General features: G+C 41.2%; 1 protein-coding gene across 4 annotated transcripts in view; it reads left to right on the forward strand.

Moving 5' to 3' along the window:
* The first annotated feature begins 3234 nt into the window (after positions 1–3234).
* Positions 3235–27141, forward strand: part of EDRF1 (erythroid differentiation regulatory factor 1) — a 46271-nt gene continuing 22364 nt past the window's right edge. For 2 of the 4 annotated variants that reach the window (XM_046026948.1, XM_046026946.1), the window contains exons 1-18: positions 3235–3437; positions 4514–4722; positions 6358–6424; positions 7080–7205; positions 8170–8294; positions 8526–8682; positions 11905–12006; positions 12270–12391; positions 13089–13200; positions 15846–15993; positions 16070–16178; positions 16474–16585; positions 18046–18306; positions 20705–20776; positions 21056–21206; positions 23500–23688; positions 24034–24234; positions 25637–25855. In XM_046026948.1, the coding sequence (XP_045882904.1) occupies positions 3330–3437; positions 4514–4722; positions 6358–6424; positions 7080–7205; positions 8170–8294; positions 8526–8682; positions 11905–12006; positions 12270–12391; positions 13089–13200; positions 15846–15993; positions 16070–16178; positions 16474–16585; positions 18046–18306; positions 20705–20776; positions 21056–21206; positions 23500–23688; positions 24034–24234; positions 25637–25855 (2590 nt within the window). In that variant the 5' untranslated portion in view covers positions 3235–3329. The remainder of the gene's footprint in view (positions 3438–4513; positions 4723–6357; positions 6425–7079; positions 7206–8169; positions 8295–8525; positions 8683–11904; positions 12007–12269; positions 12392–13088; positions 13201–15845; positions 15994–16069; positions 16179–16473; positions 16586–18045; positions 18307–20704; positions 20777–21055; positions 21207–23499; positions 23689–24033; positions 24235–25636; positions 25856–27141) is intronic. The other 2 variants (XM_046026949.1, XM_046026947.1) reach the window with 2 other exon arrangements.

The following is a 27141-nucleotide window of genomic DNA, read 5'->3' on the forward strand; positions in this document are numbered from 1 at the left end:
CAGAAAACTGTAAGCCGTTGATTCATTCAACAAACATTTCCTAAGTGGTGAAAACATCAGGTGCTGGGGAGCCCGGTAAGCACCCGGTTAGTGCTGACTGATACCAACCAACAAAGCAGAGCAGGCCCTAGGTGATGGAGCACATCCTGAGCGGAAGGGAAGCTGAGGGACAGGGAAGGAGGCAGAAGGCAGACATTGATACCATACAAAAAGAAACATAAATAAGCTTCTTTTTTTTTTTAAGATTTTATTTATTTATTTGACAGACGGAGATCACAAGTAGGCAGAGAGGCAGGCAGAGAGAGAGAGGAAGGGAAGCAGGCTCCCTGCTGAGCAGAGAGCCCAACGCGAGGCTCGATCCCAGGACCCTGGATCATGACCTGAGCCGAAGGCAGAGGCTTTAACCCCTGAGCCACCCAGGAGCCCCCATAAATAAGCTTCTTAAAATGTGAAATTCTGAAAGTAATGATCCATGTTACCCACAACATTAAATTTCAATCACTGACATCAGAAACAATGATAACTCACTATCTCTCTTTCTCACACACACACACACAAAGCACTTAAAAGTGTGTACAGAAGAGAGCAATTAACGAGCACTTAGCTAGAAGAATGGATCAACTCTCTGTAACTCAGATGTACCCAGTTTCTCTTGCTTCAGGAATCCCCCTCCATTACTGTCTACACTTCGCTGGTTCTAGTCCTGGGAATGGCCTCAGGAAAGCCAGTCTCCCCTCAGGTCCTGGGACTCACTGGTAACCCCCTTGCCCTGAAGATCCTTTTTGGAGCTGACCTCTTTTTCTATGCTGAATTTCTGGCTGTGTTTCATTCCTCTCTGCCTTTTCTTTCTTCCTTTGTTTCTTTTTCTTCTTTTTAAAATATTTATTTGAGGGGGGGCGCCTGGGTGGCTCAGTGGGTTAAAGCCTCTGCCTTCGGCTCAGGTCATGGTCCCAGGGTCCTGGGATCAAGCCCCACATCGGACTCTCTGCTCCGCAGGGAGCCTGCTTCCTCCTCTCTCTCTGCCTGCCTCTCTGTCTAGTTGTGATTTCTCTCTGTCAAATAAATAAAAAATATATATATTAAAAAAATAAATATTTATTTGAGAGAGAGAGAAAATGTGAGGGTTAGGGGGAGGGAGCAGAGGGGAGAGGGACTCTCACGCACACTCCATGCTGAATGAGTTCTACACGGGGCTTGAGATCACAATCCTGAGAGCATGACCTGAGCCACTGAAACCAAGAGTCAGATGCTTCACCAACTGAGCCACCCAGGCACCCCCTCTCTGCCTTTTCACAGGCCATTTCCGGCACATTTTTCCATTAAGCAACATCACCAAGGGTTCAGGAACCTGCTTCTCAGGAAGCCTGCAATATTTTTGAGTCCTGAAAAAAAGAATTACTGACACCTCAGAAAATCCCTTCTTACAAAAAATTATAAGTTTAATAAAAATTATGTTTTATGATAAAATAATGCATAATCACAAAGAAAAATGGAAAACTAAACTTTTAAGAATTAATTTTAAATCACTTCATCTTACCACTCAGAGACTTTTTATGGGGACATAGACACAGGCAAAAGATATGCTTTAAAAATTAGGATCATAATACATATTTGCTTTTTAAATTTTTATCATTTAACATCGTATGTACAATTGAAATGTTCTTGAACATTTCTGAAAAAGAAGTTAATAGTTGCACAAGTTAATGGTATTCTACACCAGGGGCACCTGGGTAGCTCAGTGGGTTAAAGCCTCTGCCTTTGGCTCAGGTCATGATCCCAGGGTCCTGGGACCGAGCCCCACCTCGGGCTCTCTGCTCAGCAGGGAGCCTGTTTCCGCCCCTCTCTCTGCCTACTTGTGATCTCTCTCTGCCAAATAAATAAATAAAATCTTTAAAGGAAAAAAAAAGGTATTCTATACCAAAAAGACTTAATCATCTTCCTAATGCTAGATAACTTGTGTTGAAATTTTTTACTACAATAAATGTATTGCCCTGCAAAAAAAGGACTACAAAATATAAAAAATGATAAATATCAAAATCAATACATGTTGAAGTGTGTACAAAATGTACTATTATGTATAATTCACTGTTAAATATAATAAGAATGTTTCGTGACATTTGAAAACATTGTAAATTGAGCTTCCTCAGTCACAAGGATGTCACAAGGACGTGTGACTATGCACATAGTTATCAGAGCCCAATATAAGTTACAAATTGAGATAGCCAAATACTGCAAGGCAAAATTAATTTTTCAAAAAGTTTCCAATGTTTTGCCACAAAACAATTCAAGTTTTTTATGAAGGATGTGCCTGCATTTATGCTTGATATGGCAGTAGATGGGGATTCTGAGCATTAGAGATCCTAGCAGCTCCCAAGCTTTCACATGGCGCGGGTCGTTCCTCTACGCCCTTACTACTCGAAGCACTGGCATCATCTCCTGGAAGTCTGTTGGAAATGCAGACTCTCAGGTCCATCCCAGACCTACTGAGTCAGAACCTGCATGTCCACAAGATCTCCAGGTGTTTCCTGCGCGCGTTAACGCTGGACAAGCCCCAGGACCACCCAGAGAGCCCCTTGCTAGCTCCCTGGGGCCTGCCAAGCTGGCAGGCTCTCCGCCCGTGCTTCCCGAGTCACTAGGCAAACGCGGCACCTTAAAAAAGCCTGTGGAGGTGTGACCGCCTTCGAAGCGCGTCGGTTCCGTAAAGGCGGAAGGGCGCCAGTCCAACCCTCGGGGCTACGGGCCCAAACCCGTATTGTGATGCGCGAGCAGGACGCCAAGCCGGGGCGCGCCGGAGTCTGCACTGCCCCTCACCTGGGCCCCTGATCTCTCCTCTCCTGGGGCTGTGAGGCCGTCTGTAAGCCGGCGGGGGCGCTCACACCTCGCTACTTTATTTAACTGGACCGGCTGGTTACAGGACTGCGTCTGGTACTTCCCCGCCCGCGCTGCGACGACTTCGCCAACACCGACACCGCCGAGCCGAGGTCGCCAGAACTGTTTGCCAACAAAGGCTAGAGGCGTGCAAGGGGTGGAGCCTGGGAATCAGCTACCGCGAGACCTGGTCCCCTGAGGAGGCTCCAACAGGCGCAGGCGCACTACACCCCTGCCCCCGCCGCGAAGGTGGCTTCCACCGGGGAAGACGGGGTCTGGCCTCTGGCACAAAGATCGCGAGATTTGAGCGCGTCACCGAGACTCCTTCCGGTCACAGACCGGAAGCTCAGTGAGCGGGGGCGTCTCTGGCGCTTGCTTCGCTGTGGTGCGGCGCCGCTGGGCCCGGTTTCTGTCGCTCCTCCTCGGATCCCGTTCCGCCTCGCCTACCCTGGGCCGAGGTGATGGGGGACTCCAAGGAGGGTGGAGCGGAGTCTCCGCCGGTCGGGGCTGCTGCTGGGGAAGGGCTCAGCCTCCTGTCCCAGGGAGAATCCGAGGAACCTTCTGCACAGGTGAGTCGGTCCTGGGGCTGGACCTGCAGGGCTCCGGGGGCTGCGGGCCCGCTCCGCGAGAGGCGCATGTTACGGTTCCCGGAGGCTGCCGGTGCCTTGTGTGCGTCTGGACAGTCCGCCAGCCGGAGTGGAAGCCGCCGTGTCTGTGACCTGGCGTTCGGGTACTTGCATCCAAGTCACTCGGATCAAAAGCAGTTCTGGCTTCCCACTCGGTTACAACCGACGGCGGCTTAGGCACGACCTCGGCCGTCAAGGAGCGGGAATACGTGGTTCCACAGTGTGGCACAGTCGTGCCGAGCTGCCGGGAGAAGAGCGGGTGTCGGGGGGCGCCAGCGAAACGGGGTCGAGGTAACCCAGAAGGGTTCATAGTACTTGCCGGGCCGAGAAGGGACTGAGGGAAAGGCTAAGATGGTGAACTCGCGCACAGAGCTTGCTCGGGGGTGTGCAAGTGAGGAGTGTGAGGAGCCTCCCGCGCCTTCCTGTGAAGGCAGAGGCTCAGAGTGTGTAATGACCCAGCGAATCGACTCCTAAACGTTTGCTTGAAAACGGGAAAGCCCCAGCGGCGCCTGGCTGGCTGAGTTAGTGGAACGAAGGCTTCTTGGTCTCCTGGTCGTGAGTTCAAGCCGTACGTTGGGCGTAGAGTTTGCTTAAAAAACAAACAAACACAAACGCCGCAGATATCCTACCAAAAGACTTTCTAAATGATACGTTACTGAAATTAAAATAGCACATCTTTAAAAACAAAGAAAAAAGTACATCTTTAATAACAAGCAGAGGCTTTTATCCAATTTTGCATTTTGTTAATGGGATTCTATTGACTGTCCTTGGCTTTTGCTTGTCCACTGTCTTAGCTGAGCACCATAAACACTGTACTTCCAGACTCATGTTTTTCTTTGAAATTGTGTGAAAAAGAGCTAAGTAAATGTGGCAGTGTGTGCCTGCGTTTATTGCTATTGGAAGGGTGTGGCATATATTCTTGTGAAGCCTGATGTGGTGGGTTTTTTTTTCTTTTTATAAAGGTGGTATTTTTTAATTTCTAGCAGTGTTATTAAAGTTTCGTTCAATGTGTTAATTAGGGGTCAGCTTTATTTCTTGGAGGCAATGAAGTGAAGAGCCGAGCTGTGGTGAAATACTCCTCTGCCCCTCCTCGAACAGCATTTGCACGCCTTGAAGAGAAAACAGACTTGAAACTCCCACCTGCCAACTGGTTAAGAGAGAGTGCCAAACTAGGGCCGGCAGGAACTACCATTCTTGGCAATAGTAAGAAAAGCAAGCCATTTTCAAGGTAAATAGCCATCAGTGACGTTTTTTCCTGTCTCCCAACAGCCTGTCTGCCAGCCCCCAGACTCTGCTGTTTGCTTTTTCGGTTTAAGTTGTAATGCTCACCATCTTGGTGAGATTTCTCTTGAGAAAACGTTGACTTTCAAAGGTTTCCCCCCCCGCCCCCCCGCAGTGGGATTGTATTCTCGTGTGAAGACGCCAGGTGCATGTGCTTCTTTCAGGTCTGCAGCCTGTTATTAACAAAGCTGAGTTTTGACCATTTAAATTCAATCAGCTGTTTTATTTTTAGCCAATCAGGGTACCTTTTGAGTATATGAATATAAAGAATCAGGGTGGCACAGGAGGAGAACCGTTAACTCTACTGACTCTGCCCTGTAGAGTTTTTCATTAAATGGTGGTGGATGATTTCATCTGAAAAAGCCTGATAGAGAAACCGAGCATTTTCCGGTGACTTACACCACCTTGACTTTGACACTTGCTGAGACAGTTGCTGGAAGTTCTGCTGGTGGTATTTAAGTGTGAGAGAGTGGCCTGGGTTCTTAGAGAGAAACCTATACTAACATATTCTTGTAGACAATTTAATGTGTAGGGTACTCTTTTTTTCCCCTCTGTATGACTGAACCTAAAATATGTCCGCATAGCTAGCAAGAGCCATCAATATGTTAAAAGATAATGAGTTAGTAGCTTAGAAATTATCCTAATGCTTCCAAAGGTAAAAAATTATATTTGCATAATATTATTTGTAGCATTATTTATACTACCAAAAAGTTGGAGATAGTCCAAATATTTTTTTAAGAATGGCTTAATCAGTTATCAGTCAACTAAATTAAATATTATAAAGTTATTTAAATTTTAGTTACATTGAACGTGTGCAAACATGTGCCAAGTACTTTATATGTTTATCTCGTTGACTTTTCACAACAACCCTTTGAGTTAGGTTCTGTTAACTAATTTTCCACATGGGAGAATTGAGACTTAGAAGGGCTAAGTAACTTGCTTAGCCTGCATGGTCAGGCATCAGAGCATGCTTTGAAGTGAGGCATTCCTAGGTAAGTGTTCTGATCCTCTGCCATTTACTGACTGGAAAATGGTGACATCAGCTGCTTTTCAGGCGTAGAGATTATAGACGTGCCTCACGTGGCACCTGACACATTTTTTTTTTCTTTTCTCCTTCGGGCTGAATTGAGGTCATGTTCTTTTTTCCCCCTAAAAGTGTAGTAGTATATGAACTAGCAACACAGTCCTACAGACTAAAATCCTGATAAATGTTTCTGCTTATATTTTTCTTATCTCTTCACCTAAAAAGTATAATATCTTAAACTGATTTCTCTTGGAGATTTTTTTTGGGATTTGTAATTACAAAAAAAGTAATTGTTAATTTTTTTATTCTAGATGCTTCCTATTAATTGCTTCTAATGATTATTACTGTGTTTTATCAAATTAAAGATGTGATTGATTTAAATCTTTGTACCATGAAGAAGGAAAAACTTCATTTCTAATGTTGATAGGCATATTGATTGCAGAGATGTAAGATTGTGGAAAATGGGTATCCTGGAGGTGCTGGAATAGTGTATTCTCTTGTAAACTCTACTTGTTTCATTATGAGCATGACCTTTGTGGCCTTTGTTCCCTTCATTAGCTTTGGTATGGCATACGACTTTATTGATTCTGTGGGAAATGATGTGGACGTTGTCTCTGACTCTGAAGTAAGTGTGCTTATTGGAGAATGTAATTGGGGTGTTTGTTAGGGATTTATAACATTCTCTGTTCTGTAGTCTTGAAAAATTTCTGATGAAATAAGATACAACTGTCTGATTATCGAATACCTTTTGTGCTGTAAAGTAACACTCTTCCACATCTCCTTTCAAAAAGGAAGGAGTGACATCCAAAACACAGGCAGTGACAGTAATTCATATTGGTGGTTGTGTTCTAATAGAAGCAATTACAAGTCACTGAAAGGTGTGGGATGATTTATATAATGTTACCAGTTGAGAATTAGAAATGATACTTAGGGCAAAATCTTTTGCTCCTTACTTGGTCAGTTTTATCTGATATGCTAAAAGCCTAGGTCAGTGCAAAAGTGACCAGTACATACTTACCTTTAGGAAATTCCACTGTGTAAAAATAAATGTTTGCCCGCCATTTACATTAAAATAGGATGACTGCTAAAGTTAGGTGATTCTGGTTTTAAAGTTTTGTCTTCCATGTGTTTGTGTTTAGCTCTTTGTGTACAGTAGTTTATATAACCTTAGGAAAATAAAATTTCTTACGCTTTAAAATTGAATGAAGTTAAAATTGGAAAGAGTTCAGGTCACACTAAAAAGGTCTTTTTAAACTGTTTTTCCTCTTAATTTTTTAAAGAACATAAAAAAGCTCCTGAAGATTCCCTACAGCAAGTCCCATGTAAGCATGGCCGTCCACCGCATAGGGAGGACTCTTTTACTCGATGAGTTAGATATTCAGGAACTCTTCATGAGATCATCTCAGGTAATAACTTTTGGTGGAAAAACAACCTTTTAAGCACTATTTTAACAACTTAAGGGCACTAGAAATATCATTTCAAAGAAAGACTGAAGCGGAAACGTGGTTCAGCGGTTCAGCAACTGAGAAATTAGATGGTTCGTGGAATACAAAGAAGTTTTAATTAAAAAAAATAGAAAACAGAGTGAATAGGGAAGAAACTTATTTTATTTATAACCAACAGCCAGGATTCTTGCAAAGAAAAGGATGAAACCAACGGAGAAAGTTGTGAAAAATCAGAAATCTTAGAGGGTTGCTGAATTTTTTGAAAAATTCTTTGATGTCTCCATTAAAGAGATTCTCTTGAAACATAACTGCCAGGAAATGTGAAAAATGTTAGAAATAATTCCTATGAATACATGGTTATTAGTATTAATTGGTTCACTTAAAGCAGAACTTCTCAAACTGTATTTTGGTAAATGACTTCTCCACTCCCCTCTCCACCCTGTGTTGGTGACGGATACTTTTTGGAAAGTGTTAACAACAACGTTTCAGTGTCTCAAGGCTTACTCTCCATTTCTGTACTCTGACTGGGGACTGTTGGCAGGCCATGGTGTATGTATGCTTGTCACTGGTCAAGCCTTTGGGATGTGACAATGAGTAAATCACAAGTCCTCCTTTCCTGGCAGCTTACAGTTTTGGTGTTATAAACACACACAGATAATTTCAATATGGTATGCATATTGGGGCTTCTTCCAGGTGCCAAGGAACATGTTAGAAAGAAAAACCACTTCTCTTAGCCTGGCTCAAGGAGAAGAGGAAGACAGATTTCCCCAAAGAGGTGAAAGGGATTAAGTCAAGAAAGATAGTGTTTGAGTATGTGTTTATGAAATAGTATTTTTAAAATAGAGTATTTTTTGTAAAAGAGGAGAGGGTAACAAATGTTTTGATTACAGGTTTGTTGTATTTATCATTTTCTTTTGTTACTCAGACTGGTGATTGGACATGGCTGAAAGAGTTTTATCAGAGACTCATTGATCAGAAGTGGCAGAGGAAGAAGAAAAGCAAAGAACACTGGTATCAGAAAGCTATTCTTTCCAAGTTTTTATATTACAGGTACTTGGCTACTTGTTTATTTTTTATCTTTAGGAAGATGAAATTCTCTTCTGAAATTGAATTTTAAGCTAATAAAAGTAAGCTGTGTAACTATTGATATTTCAATATCTTCTGTTCCTTTTTAAAATAAGATTTATGGTTGATATGGAATTTAGCTGTAAAAAACTGGTAGGCTGTCACATAAAGTTAACTTTGGTAACAATGTGATGTTTTTATTTCTGGTTTGACCAGTATCAATGGTGATGGAGCCGCTCAGCCTGTCCCATCTGCTGCAGAACAGCAGGAATCATCCAGTTCAGATCAGACAAATGATTCGGATGGGGCTTCGTGGCCCGCCCCCTTTGAAATGCCTTCTTCGGTTTCTGAAGACCCCAGTGCTTCCAGTCAGGTTAGTTAGTACTTAGATGTTAATTTAGTAAACTCATTTAAAAAGACAAAACAAGTGATCTTGTTAATAAAAATGGAAGAATAGGAGTAAAAATACTTTTTAAAAAAATTTTCAAAATAGGATTTGTAAAAAAATATTATGAATAGCTAGATAATGTTTTTAAAATTAATTTGAAGTATTTAAAGATTTTTACTGGCATTCAAAATAGCTTACCAGTGTAAACACATTGGTCTGCGGTGTCATGGTGTCATTAAAACACCAGGTCTGTGGTGTCTTTTTAATAAGCTAGTGTCTATTTAATGCCTCTTATCAATACTGATTATCTCCTTGAAGTCATAAGACTATTCTATAATACAGTGATAGAAACTATTTTAAGCTTTAGACTTACAGTGAATGCCTATCAAATACTGAGACTCACAGGCCTGTTTGTAACTTAATAGTGACCTTCTCCCTTAATTTTTTGATTGTTAAGCCTAAAATTGCCCTTAAGATTTTCTGGATGAAGTTCCTGAGACTTAACCCACATTGATATTGTAAAGTTTTTAGAAAGGAAGAAAGAGTAGTGTATCTGTTTTGTGTCTTGTATTCTTGGTCCTTTTCTTATTTCTTGTTTAGGTTTTGTCTTTACTGTGTCTTACCAAAGAGTAAAGAAACTGAATCTATGTAAATTTATGCATGTCTGTTTTTAGGAAAACATAAGTCAAAGATAAAAATAAGATCTTTGGTTAATTGTGTTTTTCCTCTAGCTGTGTGTTCTCACATATTGAACATTATTTGTCCAGATTGTTGCTGTCCTCACAAACTGTAGGGTTACAGGAGGCAAATGCATTTAACTCGATTTTAGTTTTAGTAGGTTTTAAGATAGAGAAAGCTCATTAAGCTATGTAATGAATTTAAATTTTTTCCCAAATTAGGAAAGCTGTGGTGAAAAAGAAGGAAGTAATTACTGCGCAGGTTCCCATAGTGCTCACCTCCAGGAGGGGTGGGTGTTGTGAGAATACTGAGAGGCATGGGTGCTGGGTGCTAGCAGGGTCCAGTGTCATGACCTGGGTGATGATTACATGGATAATTTGCTTCGTAATTAGTCATTTTACTGTGTATGATTTATTTTATGCACCTCCCTGTATGTGATTATATTGCATTAATGGAGTTTTAAAAAATTTATTTAGTATTCCTTGACTTGAAAACCCACGTATTAAAAAAGAACCACATAACAGAAATACGAATCTCCTGCCACCAATCTGCTCATCTCCCAGCCTTATTATTCTGTTCCTGCCTCGTTTAGTGCTTACTATGAAAAATCACGGAGGCTTTTGAGAATCTGTAGAATTGTATGCGGAGGAAGTAAGCTGGTGTCTATTTAATGCCTTTTATGCCACGTACTTTAAGCTGTGTATGTGTGTGTGCGTACATATACATTTGTTTTCATCCTTGGGGCTGTATATGTATTCAGTGTTGATAGTACCATTTTATAAGTAAGTAAACTGAAGTTCATAGAGAGTAGATGTTTGCTCATGGTCCCACCACTGGGGAGATCTGAGGATTTACACCCCGAGCTTCTGGACTTCGGGGCCCTGTTCTGACACAGTACTCCACTACATCCATGCACTCCCACATGTCTAGAAGGGCCTTGTAAGCAGTGGGGTTGTCAGAGAGATGGCCATGGTCCTAGGCAGAGCTAGCCTGCCATAAAAAAATCTTCTTTGACGGAATATTTTATGTAACATTATACTGCCTGCATTTCAGATTTGGAGATTGTTGTGCACTCTGTTACCTCGTGAATTCTTATTCCCAAAACTAACCTGGCTGGTTTGAGGCCTGTGTTAAGCAGCAACAGAGTTTCAGTAGATGTCTGTGGTTGGCCTTGGAGCCGGACTTTTATTGGGAACATTGTAACCCAGAGCCCAGACTCGCTAAATCTGCTGCCTCACAAATACAGTTTTGGGATTTCGTCCACAGGTTGATATCTTGTCCGTACAAAGAAATAAAATAAAAAAGCTTGGCGTTCTAGTGGGACTCTTTAAGGAGACTGCAAGACAGCAAAAGCACTGGCGATCTCCCCCACCCCCACTGTGCTTGCAGTCGACCTGCTCACTTCATAGGCAGGGGCTGAGCCTGTTAGCACGTGCAGAGGTTGGGAAGTTAGAGATGGAATTAGCTGTGCACATGCGCGCACACACATACCAATCTCGGGATTAAAGGTTTAAAGTGATGTTTCTTTCTTTTTTTAAATAGTTTTTTTAAATAAACGTATAATGTATTATTAGCCCCACGGGTACAGGTCTGTGAATTGCCAGGTTTACACACTTCACAGCATAAAGTGATGTTTCTTAAGGCAACTGTCCCTAATGTTTGGAAATTTGAGTGGTACACTGAGTTTACCCATTGTCAAAGGTTCCCTCCTTAAGTGCTTTCTAGAATATATTCCACAGAATGTATTAAGGATAAAACATGTTCTGAGATTAAATAAATTTGAGAACATTGGATTTTACAGAGGAAAAGTTGATTTTTCTCTTATAGAACCTTTTAGAGGCTTTTTAAAAAATGTACTATGGATTGTACATTGTCCAAAAGCAAGCCCGTAGTGAACAGTGGCTTTCAAAACTTCCTCCGGAAGGTCTTCACCGAGTACCCCAAGGATTAGTGTTCTGTGAAGCCCGTGTCGGACAATGGCAGACCTCGGGGCTGTTCTGATGACCGATGTCTCAAGAATAATACGGCTGGGGGTGCCTGGCTGGCTCAGTCAGTAGAGCGTGTGACTCTTGATCTTGGGTTTGAAAGTTCGAGCCCCATGTTGGGTATAGAGAGTACTTCAAAATAAAGTCTTTTTAAAAATATAGGAAGAATAAAAAGAATATGGCTGAGATGTCTTAGAAATTTTTTAATTCAGTAGAGATGGCATGGGCTGAAATAGCAGTGGTATTCAGATTTAGCCAAAAAAGAAAAAAAAAATCAAAACTTTGAAAGCTTAAAAATGAAATCTTTAATCTTTTTTATTTGAGTAAGATCTAAATGTGATTAGCTTATTAGAATAGCTATGATAATTAAGAGCTGAAGTAAGCCACACGGTGATGAGAGTTCATGATTTGCACATTAGCTCTAAATTCACAAAAGTAGATTTGAGGTTTATGCTTTGAATGTTTAGGGGATACTCTTGAAAAGTAGGCCATTTGTGAGAAATTACGACAGCAGAGTCACTCCTTATCCTTGCACTTTTCACAGGGAAATGAGCCTCTTGAACCCTCATACATAGTGGGGCATGTGGCCTCAGCATCCAAAGAACAAAACCTGACTACTTTATTCAATGACGGGGAAAACAGTCAGGTATGCTTTCTGTGGTGTCCAAATTGGGACACCTGATCCCCAGTCTGCTTTGTCATTTAAAAGCTAGGACTTGTAGGGAAAAAAAGTCCACTTGATCCTGAAAATCACTATCTAAACATCTCTGTGATCTTATAGCTCTGTGACTTTAATTTACTCTGTCTTCTTTGTCTTTCCTTATTCTAGAAGTTCTGTGAATCGTGGGGGGAAATTATGGATCTCCTGATATTACACAGTAATCTCTCTTATTTTATTTTTAATCAAAGGGTCTTAAAAATGATTTTGTTCGGAATATCTTATGGACATTTGAAGATATACATATGTTAGTTGGCTCCAACATGCCTATATTTGGAGGAGGCAGGTATCCAGCAGTCAGCTTACGTCTCAGGTAAACCAGAATGGTATTTCATTAGAGTCAGTGTTTTATCTGCTTTCACTTAATCTGTTAATCATCACCTGGGTTTTTCCACCTTTCTCCTTGCCCCATGAATTGAAATCCGCTCGGGAGTGAGGAAGGGGCTGCTGTTAGCTAATGCTGAAAGCCCTGAGGTTGGGTTTTCATTCATGTCCTTAATGAATGGAGTCAGAGATCTGTTGTACTGGCTTAATCTTGTGTTGGAATTCACAACGTGTGAGAATATAATAGAATTTCATTAGTTAAGGGAGTGGTTTACCAGCTTCCTGTTAACTGACTGTGAGCACTTGTTGATTTAGTGCTCCAGCTGTACGTGTTGGTGTGGGCCAGTGTGAGCTCCAGTGTGGGCATTATCACACGTGGTCAGTCGTTCACCTTCGGTTGTGGGAGGAGCAGGCAGTGGGCTCACGGTAATCTGCTCTCCCACTTCCTTCTACTCTTAACTGAGAACTCATGGAGTCCAGTTAGAAACACAAGCAGAACTTACGGAAACATGGTGGAGAACACACCATGTCAGCTATGTGTACGTGTGTATATCTCATCAGAAAGTGTGTATGGCATTTTTCACCTGGGGAGAATAGGTTAAAGTGGTCAAATGGTGGAAATAAGTCTCAGATGGTTTACTGCGGAACATCTTAACCTGTATAACACCGGAAATGTGCATTTTTAGGGACAACAACAAACCAATTAACGTGCTAACTGGGATTGACTATTGGTTGGACAACTTGATATGCAACGTACCAGAACTTGTGATGTGTTTTCACGTAAATGGAATTGTACAGGTAAGTACGCTGCAGTGTGACTTTTCTAATTTTCTCCCAAATGTAGCTCGGTGCAGAGAGTACCTCTTGAGGCCCTTAAAGACTAGGCTGTCTTTTTAACAAGATTGCTGTGAATAAACTGAAAATTTGAGTGATTCCACATTTGAGTTGGTGATACCAGAATTCTAGATGTTACGGGAGTATGGTTGTATAGGTAATTTGTAGGAAGGTCATAAATACACTGCAACGTACATTTGTAGCCACAGAACTTTGATTTTAATGCCATATGTTCATAGCAGTTCATTATCTAAAAATGTCTCTGCAGTGGAGGTGTCTGTTCAGTATCTGAATATCTACTCCGGATGTGCAGTCTTAGGGGAAGGCTACAACAATAATGTGTAAAATCGATAGCTTACATGGCATATTATTAATGAGCTTGTTCTAGTCATGAGGCACTTTATCTTCATTATAAGTGTTGGGGAAAAACAAAGAATAAAGTTTGGTCACTACCCAGAAAGTTAAAATACTAGTGGGAAATAATGGTGCAAAGAGAAAGATAGGAGACCATCTGTTAGAAGGGCAGGACAGCCACAGAAATCTGGGTGGTCAGGGAAGGTGCGATCACTTCTGTTTTAATCTATAGAGACTTTAGGAAGTAGTGGCCTCTCAACCGAATCTTGAATGATAGCCTCTCCCAAAGCAAGAGATGAATAGTTAGAGGACTAGTGTAAGTACATGAAGGGATTGACAACAAATGCAGCTACGGACACAGGATTCATTGACAGAAGAGCAAATAGATTAGAAAAGCCGAGGTCAAATAATGAAGAGTCCAGGATGGCTCATGGAGTCAAATAGCTCAGTCCAGGATGCTGAGCTAAGGAGTGTGGGCTTAGTTCAGTTGATCTTCTGGAGTCTGTGAAGGCTTTACATCTGGGAGGTGAAATTCATTGTATTGGAGTCTTAGCCTGGAGATGGCGTGTAGGACAGGCATGGAGGGCTCTAAGACACGAAGCCTGGGGAGGGCCTTGCTCTACTCTTGTAACTTGTTGGACTTAAACTGCAGAGGAAGTACTAAGAATTGACAGTGGTAGGAAGGAGGAGCTAGCACTTATGGAGTGCTTGTTTTGTTCCAGATACTCTGCTAAGTGCTTGACATGCGTTACTTACTTGATCTTCGTAGCTGCTGGAATACCAGTATTCCCTGTTGATAAAGAGGGTAGCTTGAAGATCAGGGAGCTCAAGTGAGTCACCCAGGGCTACATTGCTAGTAAGTGGTGGTGCCAGTATTTGAACCTGTATCTCACTGAGGCGGTGCTTCTAACCATTGTACTCCAACCCAGTGGTTCTAAACCTTCAGTGTTTATCAGAATCACTCGTGTTCTCTAAAAAACACAGTTGGCTTGGCTTTCTAGTATATCAGGATAGGTGGGATCTATGTATCTGTCAAAGAAAATTAAAAAAGGAAAAAGCTTTGTAGATTCTGATTTGCACTGCTAGTTGGGAAACACTTTTGTACCATTACCCTAAAGAGCAGCATTTAATGAGAGGCTGTGGCCAGAGAGGGTGGTGGCATTATAGGGAATTCCAGGGCTCAGGATCTAGAATAGCAGTGGTATCATTGCCTGAGATGGGGACGTGGAAGTGGTTTAGGCAAGGAAGGTGATCTGTCTTCATCACATGTTCCATTTGAAGAAAGCACTGAAATGTCCCTGTGAGCATTTTGAAGTCGCAGGCTTTGGAGAAGAACGGGGATAGAGAAGTAACCCGAGTGCCGTCTCCCCGGGTACTGTTGGACGCCATCACTGTGGAAATCTATTCAACTCAAATGTTGGAGCCTTTCCCCGTGTGGGTGAAAGGGGAGGGGGACCTGAATAGTGCGGTATAAAATCCAGGAGAGGAGTGTTTTAAGGAAGGAGTTAAGATGCGGGGCTTTAGATGAACCAGCAAGGATGAAAACCAACCTTAGGAGATGATTTGGTCTTATTTTCCAATCCATTTGGAGTTTTTTAGAGTTTTCAGAAAATGCAATAGGAGACATTTAAGGAAGTGTGAACAGAAGACAAACGAGAAAAAAAAAGTGGAGGTACTTTAAAAGTAGTGGCAGTGGTGTCCCTGTGGCCTGTACGCTTGTTGCTGCCTCCGGTCCCTGGTTCTGTTTCTGGAAAAGAGTCAAGTCCATAGCTCAAGGGAAGAGTAGTGTCTACTGGGGAGACGTGCCCAGTGAGTCTAGTGTCTGGGGGAAAGCAGCTGGGTGAAGTCTGCCTTCATCTGCCACCCTCCCAGGTGAAAACCACCAGGTAGAACTGAAGGAATGGTGTGCTATGAGCTGTTCTACATGAGAACAGAAGCAGGATCGTGCCTAAATTTGTGATTCCAAATTGGTGGTGATTCTGTCTTGAGACTTGTTCCTGTGACAAGCGGACAGCATTGCTGAGCGGTGGGTCAGATTCCTTTGAAGTGGTGGAGAAATAAAAAGATCGAAAACCAGCGGGTTAAGCTCTTTGGGGCTGCATAGATCCCCGGGGGCTTATGTTTAAGCCACCAGGGTTATGTTTGACCCCTTGCTTATGCTTATGACCCCAGGGTTTATGTTTGTTTCATTCTTAATAAGAGAAGGGTTGCTGCCTAGGTTTTCTCTAAAGCTGCATTCTGTCTGTGTTTTACAGAAGTATGAAATGATAAAAACCGAAGAGATTCCCAATTTGGAAAACTCGAACTTTTCTACAAAAGTCATAAAAGACATTGCACAGAATATTTTATCGTTTCTAAAATCTAACTGTACGAAAGAGGGACATACCTATTGGTTGTTTAAAGGTAAATTCCTTCTTGAATCAACAGTAATAATTGATTGGAGTGGTCCTAGTAAACTAAAGTTTGTTTTCCTTTTCAGCAAGCGGCAGTGATATAGTGAAGCTTTATGACCTCACTACTCTTTGTGAAGAAACTGAAGACAAGTACCAAAATCCGTTCACAATGCCGGTGGCTATTCTCTTATATAAGTGAGTGCTTGAAGAAGTCATCTTATTGAAAATTTTAAAGTGCACAGCCACACATTCCAGGTCAAAGCTTTTAAATACCTCTTAGGTTTTTGTGGCTTAAGAAACAAAGTATAGTGCATATGTTTACAGGCTGTACCAAAGTCAACTTGGGAGGGGGGAGTAAATACCATATTTTAAAATACAGTATTGTTTTTTATATTCTTTATTTTATTGGAAGGTAAGAAGGGCATGGTTATACTTGAGTCTTGCAGAGAATGAGAAATGGAGTGTAAAGTTGATATAAACATTTTTTTAGGGTTGCTTGCAACATGATGATGAAGAAGAATCAAAATAAGAAACACTACGGGACTATTAGAACGTTGCTTCTTAATTGTGTTAAGTTGTTGGACAAAAGCAGACATCCTCAAGTAAGATTAACATTTATATGCTCTTTAAAAATATTCTAGCATTCTGAAAAAATAAAAAAAATTAAAACATTCTAGCATTTTGAAAGTTTGTTGCCTAGACTTAAAGCCTCTTAATTCATAGTCTGAACTGCCCTATCTGTTATGGTAGCCGGTGACCACTGGTGGCTGTTGAGCCCTTACAGTGTGCTTAATCGGAATTGAGGTGTGCTTCAAGTGTAAAACACACATGGATTTTGAAGGTTGGGTGTACATATTGCATGTTGAAATGGTAATATTTTGTGTTACTGAACCAATACATTAAAATTAATTTTGCCAGATTTTGCCTTCCGTATTTTAGCCACTAGAAATTTAAAATTTCATATGTGGCTGCCTGACATTACATTTCTCTCAGATAACACTGTTCTATAATTTTAGAACTCATGTGATTTTAACAATGGTGTTGTTTTTCCCTCTTAGCACTTCTAGAAGGTGGAAAACTATTTTACAGTATTTCTTAAAAGATCCATTTACACAAATGGGCCTTGTTGTCACTTTGTTGTATAACTAAAGTTCACACTCCATATCTCAGTATATAAAGCATCTCTTAAAATAATCTTTCAGTCCTGTGCCCCACAGTTTTACTTCACCCTTTCCCTCAGTCGTCTGAACCTGACAGCTACTTTTTGGTGTAATGCTAGTTGTGTTCCATTTGAATTAGGAAAGGCATGGAACATAGGCAGTTTTTTTTTTCTAAGATCCAAGTTAGTTTTAATTGTAGCCACATCCAGTTGGATATAAAAGATTATCCTAGATCCCAAACCATGAGAAAATTCTTTTTGAAGAAAAATAAAATAATTTCTGATTTAAATACCTAATTGCTGATTATGAGGTAGTGGCAGTTAGTAGAAATTGAATAGTTTACGTGAAAGTTAGAAAAGGGTTTTAAAACTATTAAATGTCTGTGGTCAAAAATAATTACTGATAATAGAGTAGAATAAATAATGATAATACGTAAATGCTAATTTTAAGAGATGCCAGGATGGACTTTTCCTCATTAAGCTAGTGGGGGATCCCCCCCGCAACTGTAGATCATGTAATAAATATTAGTTGCTTATCAAACCCTTATTAAGTTATAGCTTGTAAAGAGAAATTCTGGTTTCTCAGTTAATATGGAGAGTTGTCTTGCTAATATTTTATTATGACACTCCCTGTGAAAACTTGTTATCTCCAGGTGCCACCTCTTTTTAAGACAGAGGGCTGGGGGTGGAATAATTGCAGGAAATAAACAACCCATGAAGATTTTCTGGGGAACCTTCACAGTACTGATAACTTTGACTTGAGAATAGTTCTGTGTGTATTACAGTGTGCAAACAGGCTGTTTGCCGACCTCCTAAAATTTGTTAGTACCGTAGTAACATTTATTCCACTTCAGATTGTTCAGTTTTGATGACAATCACACGTATTTCTTTTTTTTTTATAAGATTATTGCTTCAGCCAATTACATGCTTTCAGAACTTTTTCAATTAGATGAACCTAAAAAAGAAGAAAGTTCAGAATCTCCTTTAAATGAGAATTCTGATGAAAGTTACAGTGAAGAGGAGGAAGAGATGCCAGACAGCGATGAAAATGGGTCCTATAGTACCAGCTCGGATCCCTCAGACGATAACAAAGCAGTAGCTATTATTAAGTCTGTTGGAGAACTGTCAGTTCCAGAAAAATACAAATCCATTCATCAAATCCGAGTAAGCATGGTAAAATTGTATTAAAGTTGTATTAAAGTTTAATCAGTTTAAAAACAATTATTAATTGAACACAGCTAACATCTCAAAAGATGGCATTACTGGGGCGCCTGCATGGTGCACTCGGTTAAGCATTGGACTCCTGGTTTCAGTTCAGGTCATAATCTCAGGGTCTTGAGATTGAATCCCATGTCGGGCTCCATGCTTAGTGCGGAGTCCGCTTTAGATTCTGTCTCCTTCCTCTGCCCCTCCCGTTTGTGTGTGCTCGTGTACACATGTGCTCTCGCTCCCTCTCCCTTGCTCTCTTTCTCTCTTTCAGGTCTCTTAAAAAAAAAAAAATCGGTAGATCTTTCATGGTCCAGGGGCTAGTAATCATTAGCTTTATGAACACTAAAACCTGTTTTATAATTGCCCCAGGGTAACTGATCCACATGCAGACCAGCGGTAGACAATGAGTAAACCACACATCAATTTATTAGTTTTTATGTAGGAGATTTTCTTTTGCCATGACCAGTGTATATTCCTGTCTCCTCACTGGAGTGTTCATTCTCAGAGTCTGGGTTACTGTGAAACTGAATGTATAGATTGCTTGGTGAACATAGGATAAGAGCAGACCAGGGCTGGTTTGTTGATCCATTTGTGAGGAAGCTGTTGCCTTATCCCAGCGCTGCAGGACAATAATTTCACAGTGACTGGGCCTTATCAGCTACATTGGACACATCTTGGCCTGGTCAAGGTCAGATAGACTCCAATAACTTCCTACCCTTTAAGTTCTGTTGACGTGGCTGGTACCATTCTTTCCAGATGGTAGAGTTATGTTTCAGTTTGCTAAATCCTAATTACTTTCCAGTCTCCCTCTGATCAGATCCAAGTTAGCCTTAAAAAATCCTGGCATTCCCAGAACTGAATATAGTCATACATACAGGTAATGTCTTAATGTAAGCTCTGAGTTTACCTTTCAGATGGAAACTTAATATCCAGATAGATTTTTAGAGGACACCCCTGTCACCCAAAAACATTGCCTATCTTTTCGACTCTTCACTTTACCCTCTCATTCACCATAGCCACACTGCCTCTTCCCTGCCTCAGGCTTGTCAGGCTCATGCCCACAGGGGGCACGTGCTGTTGCTTGTGTTCAGCATGTCCCCCAGGTTTTCGTGGCTGCCTTTTTTAAGCCTTAAATCTTGATGGAAATGTTGCTCCTTCTGAAGATCTTCCCTGACCACTCTAGCCAAAGCATCCCCTATTTTTATCTCCTTCATGGAGATCATAATCTGTATCTAAAGTTTGTGTTTGTTTCCCTTTATGAAAATAGAAGCTCCCTGTACGTATGGACATTCCTCTATCTCCCATGTCAAGGACACTTAAGGAAATATTTGATTAAATGACTACAGGAAAAATTCTTTTTTTTAAATTTATTTATTTATTTTTACAGGAAAAATTCTTAACTATCCATCTGAGAGTTTTCCTGCACTTCCCGCTTGAACTCCCATCCCCCACCAGGGGAATTAAAAAAAAAAAAATTCCCGATTATAAACAAGATTACTGAAGCCAAAAGTTCTGTGTATTTGCGGAACTGCATTGTAACACCAGACCCTAGATCTATGGAGTAGGTAGATGACAAAGACTATGCTGTGTTAGCTTACAGTTTTTTACAGAGATGGCACTTTTTTATCGTATCTGAAGCACTCAAAAAAATGCCCTGGTTTTCATATAAACAGGTCTCTAGTTAGCTTCGCCTTATTAGTGCACTTTGGAAACTGCAGTCAGCCTGGCTTCAGCACCTCATTTCCAGCTCAGTGACTGGGTCCACGGACACATCACTTAACATCTGTGCTCGGTGCGCAATGAGAACAGTCATTCCAGCCTCGCAGGATTCAGTGGACGTGACATGCCTCGGAGAGGCCCTTACACATAAGATCACTTAGTAGATACAGGTTGTTAACTGGTTCTGCTCGTAATGAAGCATACAAATTGTACAAATTGTGCAGTGAGACCATTGGTGATACTTGTTAACTTACGCAGATATTGTTAACTGTGTGTTATGAGTGTCATTGCTAATTAGGGATTAAACTCACCTACTAGGTATACATTTAACCAAAACATTACTCACATTCTTGCTTTTTTTGTCATAATAGAATTATCTTTAAAACTAAGAATTTAAAGTAACATTAACTTTGGCGGATCTTTTTATTGGCAAGGTTTTGTGGATGCTTAGGCTGCTTCTATCTGCAGCGTGAAAGCAGGACATTAACCTTAGTGTCAGTTACCTACGAAGCTGAATACACAGCAGATTTTGAAATTTTTGATGCATAGAGTTTTAATAATGCCCAGGAGCTGAGAGCTGTGGAATTTGTCATGTGGACAGCATATTAATCGTTTTAAATGTTTGTTTCTGAAGCCCAGTTGCACGTTCCCGGTTTGCCATGACACAGAAGAGCGCTGTAGACTCGTGCTTAGCTATGTTCTGGAGGTGAGTCTTAATTTTGTCTCTACTTTCAGTAAACTTGTACTTGGTAGGCACATAGAGCATATTTACTGGTGACTAAGCAGTATTCTGAATGGTACTCTGCTCCTTTTCTCCCCTCTAAGCATAAAGAAAATCGGTTTTTCCCAACCGTTTCAAGTAAAATGTAGTCTTTTCAAGTCTGTTTTCAAAATTTAAATTCTTCTAAATGTGTTCAGGGCCTTATATTTAGTTTCTGGTTGACCTTCAGTTACGTGTCTGGTAAATGTTTCTCCTTTTTTAAAGGGGTTAAAATCTGTGGACAGCAGTATTAAAAAAGAAAGCGACCTTCCTGCAGCTGACCCCAACACCCCAATCCCATTAAAATATGAAGATGAATCCACAAGGGGGGGTCCTGAGGGTCTGGAGAAGCAGATGGCCTTGTTTTTGGACAAAAGTAAGTTGAATTGATGTGCAAATAAGGACTTTTCTATAGAATAGTATACTGGCCCTTTATCAACAGCAGACTTATGTCAGTTAAGGCGTTCATTGAGAGGAACTCAGGAGAAGGATATCATGTGAATGGAAAGTAGGGGGAAATACCGTTTCATTCAAAATATAAAACAAAGAATAATTTTGACCCTTTATAGATATTCCTAATAAGTTCCACTTCTTCCAGTTTCTTGCAGCGAGGAGCTAATGCCCTCAGCTCGGTAGGGTTCTCATAAGAAATTACTGCATCAGTAAAAGCAGTCTAGTGTTTAAGAGCAGACTTGAGAACCAAACTGCCTAGCCCCAAATCATGGCTTTACGAAGGCAGTTTCCACTTTTTTGAACCTTTTTTTTTTTCTCTCTCTCTCAGAGTGGAGACAATAGTGCCTACTTTAAAGTTTTTTTTATAGATTAGATGAATTAATATGTGTGAAGTGCTTAGAACAGCACACATAATAAGCACCGTAGGATTGTTGGCTTTTGTTACCGCATGGTCCTTGAATCAGCTAGAAAGGCCACTTATAAATTGTCTCATTTGTTCCTCAGGAAAGTCACTTCATGAAGAACATGTGGACTCGTAAAAAATTGGTTTCAGTTGCTTAAAAAAATGTTTCAGAAGCTTGTATGTTTGAAATACTAAGTGCATCAGTCACTTCTGGTCAAGGGTTAAAAAAGAAAAGAAATACTAAATGCTTTCCTGACTTTTTAGAGTTCTCTTCGTGAACCTAAGCTGTTTATGGGGGGGAGTAAATTTAATTGCCCTAAGCATTTATGTATTGCTTCCTGTGTGCCCGGCTTGAGCCTGTGTACAGTGAGGAGAACGCCAGGACTTGAGACATCTCTGCCTTCTTTATGGTGTTTTTTTGAAATGCCTTTTCTCTCTTCCTTCGTCCCCACCTCAGCCATTGAAAATCCTGTTGCTGTTCCAAGAGATCTATGCTCCCCTCTCTCTGTAGTCAGAATTGATTCTCTTACAACTTTGTCCTTGAGCACTTACTGAAGCCTGCCTATGTCATAGTTAGATTTGTTGAATGGTTTTATGCACACCCGCCAGTACAGTTGGGAGCAAAAACTGTGTCTTATTCAGTTCTGGTATTCTCACCAAACCTCACACAGAGAATACAGTTACAGAGGGAAAAGAAATATGTGCACAACTAAAATCATAAGAGATTGTAAGTACCTTTCATTGGTTTGAAAGATTTGTGTTGTCACTGATCAAAAAAATGAGAAATCTTGAGGCTCAGAGACTAGGGAGGGGAATTCCCACAGCATTTTGTTCTCACCTCTGTAGTTGCACTTAAAATAGATTTGCCATGGTTTGTGTTAGCAGCCTGTCTCTACCTCTAGTGTGTGAGATCTACAAGGATGGAGAGCATAGAACTTCGTGTCACGGTTTCTGGTGTCTAGCACAGTGCTTGGCACAAAAGTGATGGTTTGTTAGATGAAGAAGGTAGTAGTAGGCTGGACTTTAAATAAAGCATGTTCCTGGTGGAGGAAACAGTCCATTAAGAGGGGAGATTAGAAAAAATGGGCATCTTTGTGGGCAACAAGCTGTAACTTGACTTTGGCTGCTGGGTGGTAGAGGTGGAATACTGGGGAGGAAGACAAAAAGATCACGTGGGAAGTGGGCTTAGGTGCTCAGGACTTAATAAGTGGTGTGAAGCCATTTTGGTGTTCTAGAACAGGCGTCCCACCATAATTAAAGCTTAGTTTAGGAAGGTAAACTTTCAGGGGTGCCTGGGTGGCTCAGTTGTTAAGCGTCTGCCTTTGGCTCAGGTCATGATCCCAGGGTCCTGGGATTGAGCCCCATATCGGGCTCCCTGCTCAGAAGGAAGCCTGCTTCTCCCTCTCCCTCTGCTGCTCCCCTGCTTGTGTTCCCTCTCTCACTGTGTCTCTCTCTGTCAAATAAATAAACAAAATCTTAAAAAAAAAAAAAGGGCAGGTAAACTTTCTGGCAGGATGACATAGACTGCAGAAAGGTCATGCCAGTCATGAGTGTGTTTACGTCAGTGATCAGTGACCCTGAAAGAGAATGCCAGAGTTGACAGCGGGGAGCAGAGAGCCTTCAGAAATCCCTGTGAGGATCTGTTGAAACGCTGCCGTTTTACTCCGTTGTTCAGTAGTAAAGTGCAGTGTATGTCCATCTTGTAGCCATAGTACCTAAGCCTGGACTGTTTCTATGAAGAAACGTTATTTTTTGATAGTGAGACTTATATTCAAATAAAATGTGCTTCCTTTCCCCTCCTCCCGTGTCATAGTGGGCTCCCTTCAGAAGGGTAATTATTCCAGTCAATCTGGAATGATCCCTGGTTCTTGGCAACATAAAATGAAACTCCAGCTGATTCTCAAGTCATCAAAGGCCTATTATGTTTTGTCTGATGCTGCCATGAGTCTTCAGAAATACGGAAGAGCGTTACGATACATCAAATTAGCTTTGCAGAGCCATGGTAAGTCACTGTAAACTAATACACTTCATAGGCATTGGGAGGGGAGAACAGAAAAGGCATCTGAATCACAGTGAAGATTTACTCCTATTCCTGTTGTAAAACTTAATTTTGAAATAACTTTTCTAGTCTTGAGTGTGTTACTTCGTATTTTGTTTTGTGCTGACTGGTTATCTCTTCCTTTGAAATACACGAAACTACAGAAACTACACGTGATAGCTGCCATAACATAAACCAAAGAGCTACAGTGGTACAAAGCTTTCAGCTAGTAACAGCTTTTCTTAATACTCACTGTAGTCATCAATTTCAATACCCCGGTGTTTTCTCTTTCCCACCCCTTCTGCCTAGATACTTACTGCTGCCTCTGCACCAACATGCTTTCGGAAGTGCTGCTGTTTCTGTCTCAGTATTTGACGCTCTGTGGGGACATCCAGCTGATGCTGGCCCAGAATGCGAACAACAGAGCGGCGCATCTCGAGGAGTTTAACTATCAAACGAAAGAAGATCAGGAGATACTGCACAGCCTCCACAGAGAGTCCAGTTGTCAAGGTATGCCAGTGAGACCCAGCGTTCCGTGCACGTGGGATTAGTCCGTCCAGTTCGTGCTTATCAGAGTATGCCAGGACGGTGGTGAAAATGTTAGTGTTTTGATATTGCAGTTTTGTTTCATTGATTGCTTAGTTTTAAAATTGAGCATGATCCCTGATGTATTTGTGTGTTAAGCGATTTTGAAATATTTCATAATTACTAATTATACAACTAGAACTAAAGATAAAATAAGCTCTAAAACAATTGTGTTGACTTCTTTACTCTCGTCTTTTCATGAGGTTTTCCTCGGTAACTTTGTAGTTAGTGAACCAAGCTATGGTTTCCTTTTGAAAAGGAGTAACAGTTGGGTAAAAGCGAATGAATTACCTTCTGAATGATTTCTGGGGGCACAGATCCAGAGATCATTTTTTTAAACTTCATTAAAGTTCATGGCTGACTATCTTACTGAGTATATTACTTCGTTTTGGGGTTGTCTGATTTTAAAACTGGGAAAAAGAATTGGTCCACTGCAGCTGTATCCTTAGTATGGCCGTAAGTTCACTGCAGTCAGGGCGGTAAATGAGCTAGGAGGAGCACCTTTGTAACATATCATGGCATTGTTGTATTTTGCTCTGAAAGTGTTGACGTTATTTGATATCTATCTCCCCAAAACTTTGGAACATTTGCCATGTAGAGAAGTACAATGAGGGGAATGTAGTATTTCCTCACTTTCGCCCTCTTTCTTTGCCTTCTCTCTTTCTGAGTTTTCTCAGACGATTGGTTTCATAGACACAGGGAGAGAATCCTTAGTGTTTTTACCACTCCCATCACATTTCATTTAAAACACTTGGGCCTGAGAGTGACGTTCTCCTGTGTAAATGTGAGCAGCAGGACTGCTCCCTTTTTTCCTCCTTGAATGTTGGGCCCTGCACCTAAGTTTACTGCAGTCCCGCTGGATGGCATGTTGAAGTCTTTGAGAGTTTATGTAGCGCTTCTTCAGTGAGGTAAACTGACATTCAAACCATAATGTCCGTTAAGTAGCCTCTTGTAGCAATCAGCGCTTTATTTCAAGAACTATTTCCATTAATTAAAAAGAAGAAAAATGGTTTACCTTGTATCAGTGAACTTTAAGTCTGTACCAATGAGCAAGTGTGCTTGGTAAAATCCAAATGATGGAATTGTTTGGTATTTTTGGTCAGGAGAATATTTCTTTATTCAAACATTAATATCCCAGGAAAATGAAGTTTTCTAAATTAAAAGATGTTTACTTTAAAACTTAAAATTCTACTTATATTGATTGAATCTTATAGTAGGTTTATACCATATTGGATTTCTTTTGTTGTCTTAAAATTAGGAGATTACTTGAATACCAAGGAAGATGAGTTCTCGGTACTCACTGTGATGTTTCCTTTTTTGTTTCAAGGATTTGCATGGGCAACTGATTTGTCTACAGACTTAGAGAGTCAGCTTTCAGTCAGTTGTAAATGTTACGAGGCTGCTAATGAAATCTTGCAATTTAGTGACTTAAAAAGCCAGAACCCAGAACACTATGTACAAGTATTGAAGAGAATGGGTAATATTAGAAACGAAATCGGTGTGTTTTACATGAATCAGGCTGCTGCTCTGCAGAGTGAGCGAGTAGGTGAGTATCTCTTGGGAGTCTGCTCTTTATTGCCTCTTCTCGTAGAAAATCATGCTGATTTTATGGTCTGAGCATAGTATTATGGCACTTGACTTGATGTAAAAAGGGGTGCTCTGGGGCGCCTGGGTGGCTCAGTCATCAAGCATCTGCCTTTGGCTCAAGTCATGATCTCAGGGTCCTGGGATCGACCCTGCATTGGGCTCCCCTGCTCAGTGGAGAGTCTGCTTCTCCCTCTCACTCCCCATGCTTGTGTTCTCTCTTTTGCTGGGTCTCTCACTGTCAAATAAATAAAATCTTTAAAAAAAAAAAGAAAAAAAAGAAAGGGGTGCTCTGTTGAAGAATCTTTTATTCTTAAGTTCTTGAGAAATAAAGATAGGAAAATACATTTCCCTTTAAGATTCATTGGGGCTCCTGGGTGGCTCAGTGGGTTAAGCCCCTGCCTTTGGCTCAGGTCATGATCTCAGGGTCCTGGGATTGAGTCCCGCATTAGGCTCTCTGCTTGGCAGGGAGACTGCTTCCCTCTCTCTCTCTGCCTGCCTGTCTGCCTACTTGTGAGCTGTCTCTGTCAAATAAATAAATAAAATCTTAAAAAAAAAAAAAAGATTCATCATTTCAGTGTCCTCTGTTCTTCATCTGATCAGAAGTGAAGTGCACAACCAGCTTGTGCCAGGCTCTGTGTTAGGTTCTGTGCTGGGTGTGTAATTAATTACAACATAGCTCTCTTTCATGTCAGGAAGCCAGAGAGAAACACAGATTTATGGGGCACTGGGCTGGCTCAGTCAGTAGAGTGTGCAACTCTTGATCTCAGGGTTGTGAGTTCAAGCCCCATGTTGGGTGTAGAGATTATGTAAAAATAAAAAGTCTTAAATAATAAAAATCTTTGAAAAATACCATGAGCACAGCTGCAGGACAGTAGAAGAGTGGAAAAAGGAGATGTATTTTGAAGTTGTGGGGTTTTTCTAGGGCTTTTGGGAAGAAGGTGTGGTTTGAACAGATTGGTACATGATGTAGGATATCAACAGGCAGAGACATGGAAGGGGGTGCTGTCCATACTGAGTAGGCAGCGCTGAGAAGGACTAGAGATGCAGGATCCGGTGGCTGGCGAGAGTAGCAGCACGTGATCTTTTGTGATTCAGGCAGAGGAAGACAGATTCAGCTGGGCCTCTGTCAAGTCTGAGAGACGTGTGAACATGTGAGTGGAAGGTCTGCCTCAGTTGTTGGTTGGAAACCTGTACTTAGAGCTGTTTGGGTTAGCAGGACGTAGGTTGGAGATCACTCAGATGGCG

This window comes from Meles meles, chromosome 13 (genome assembly GCF_922984935.1).
Source record: "Meles meles chromosome 13, mMelMel3.1 paternal haplotype, whole genome shotgun sequence".
In the NCBI taxonomy this organism is placed as follows: Eukaryota; Metazoa; Chordata; class Mammalia; order Carnivora; family Mustelidae; genus Meles; species Meles meles.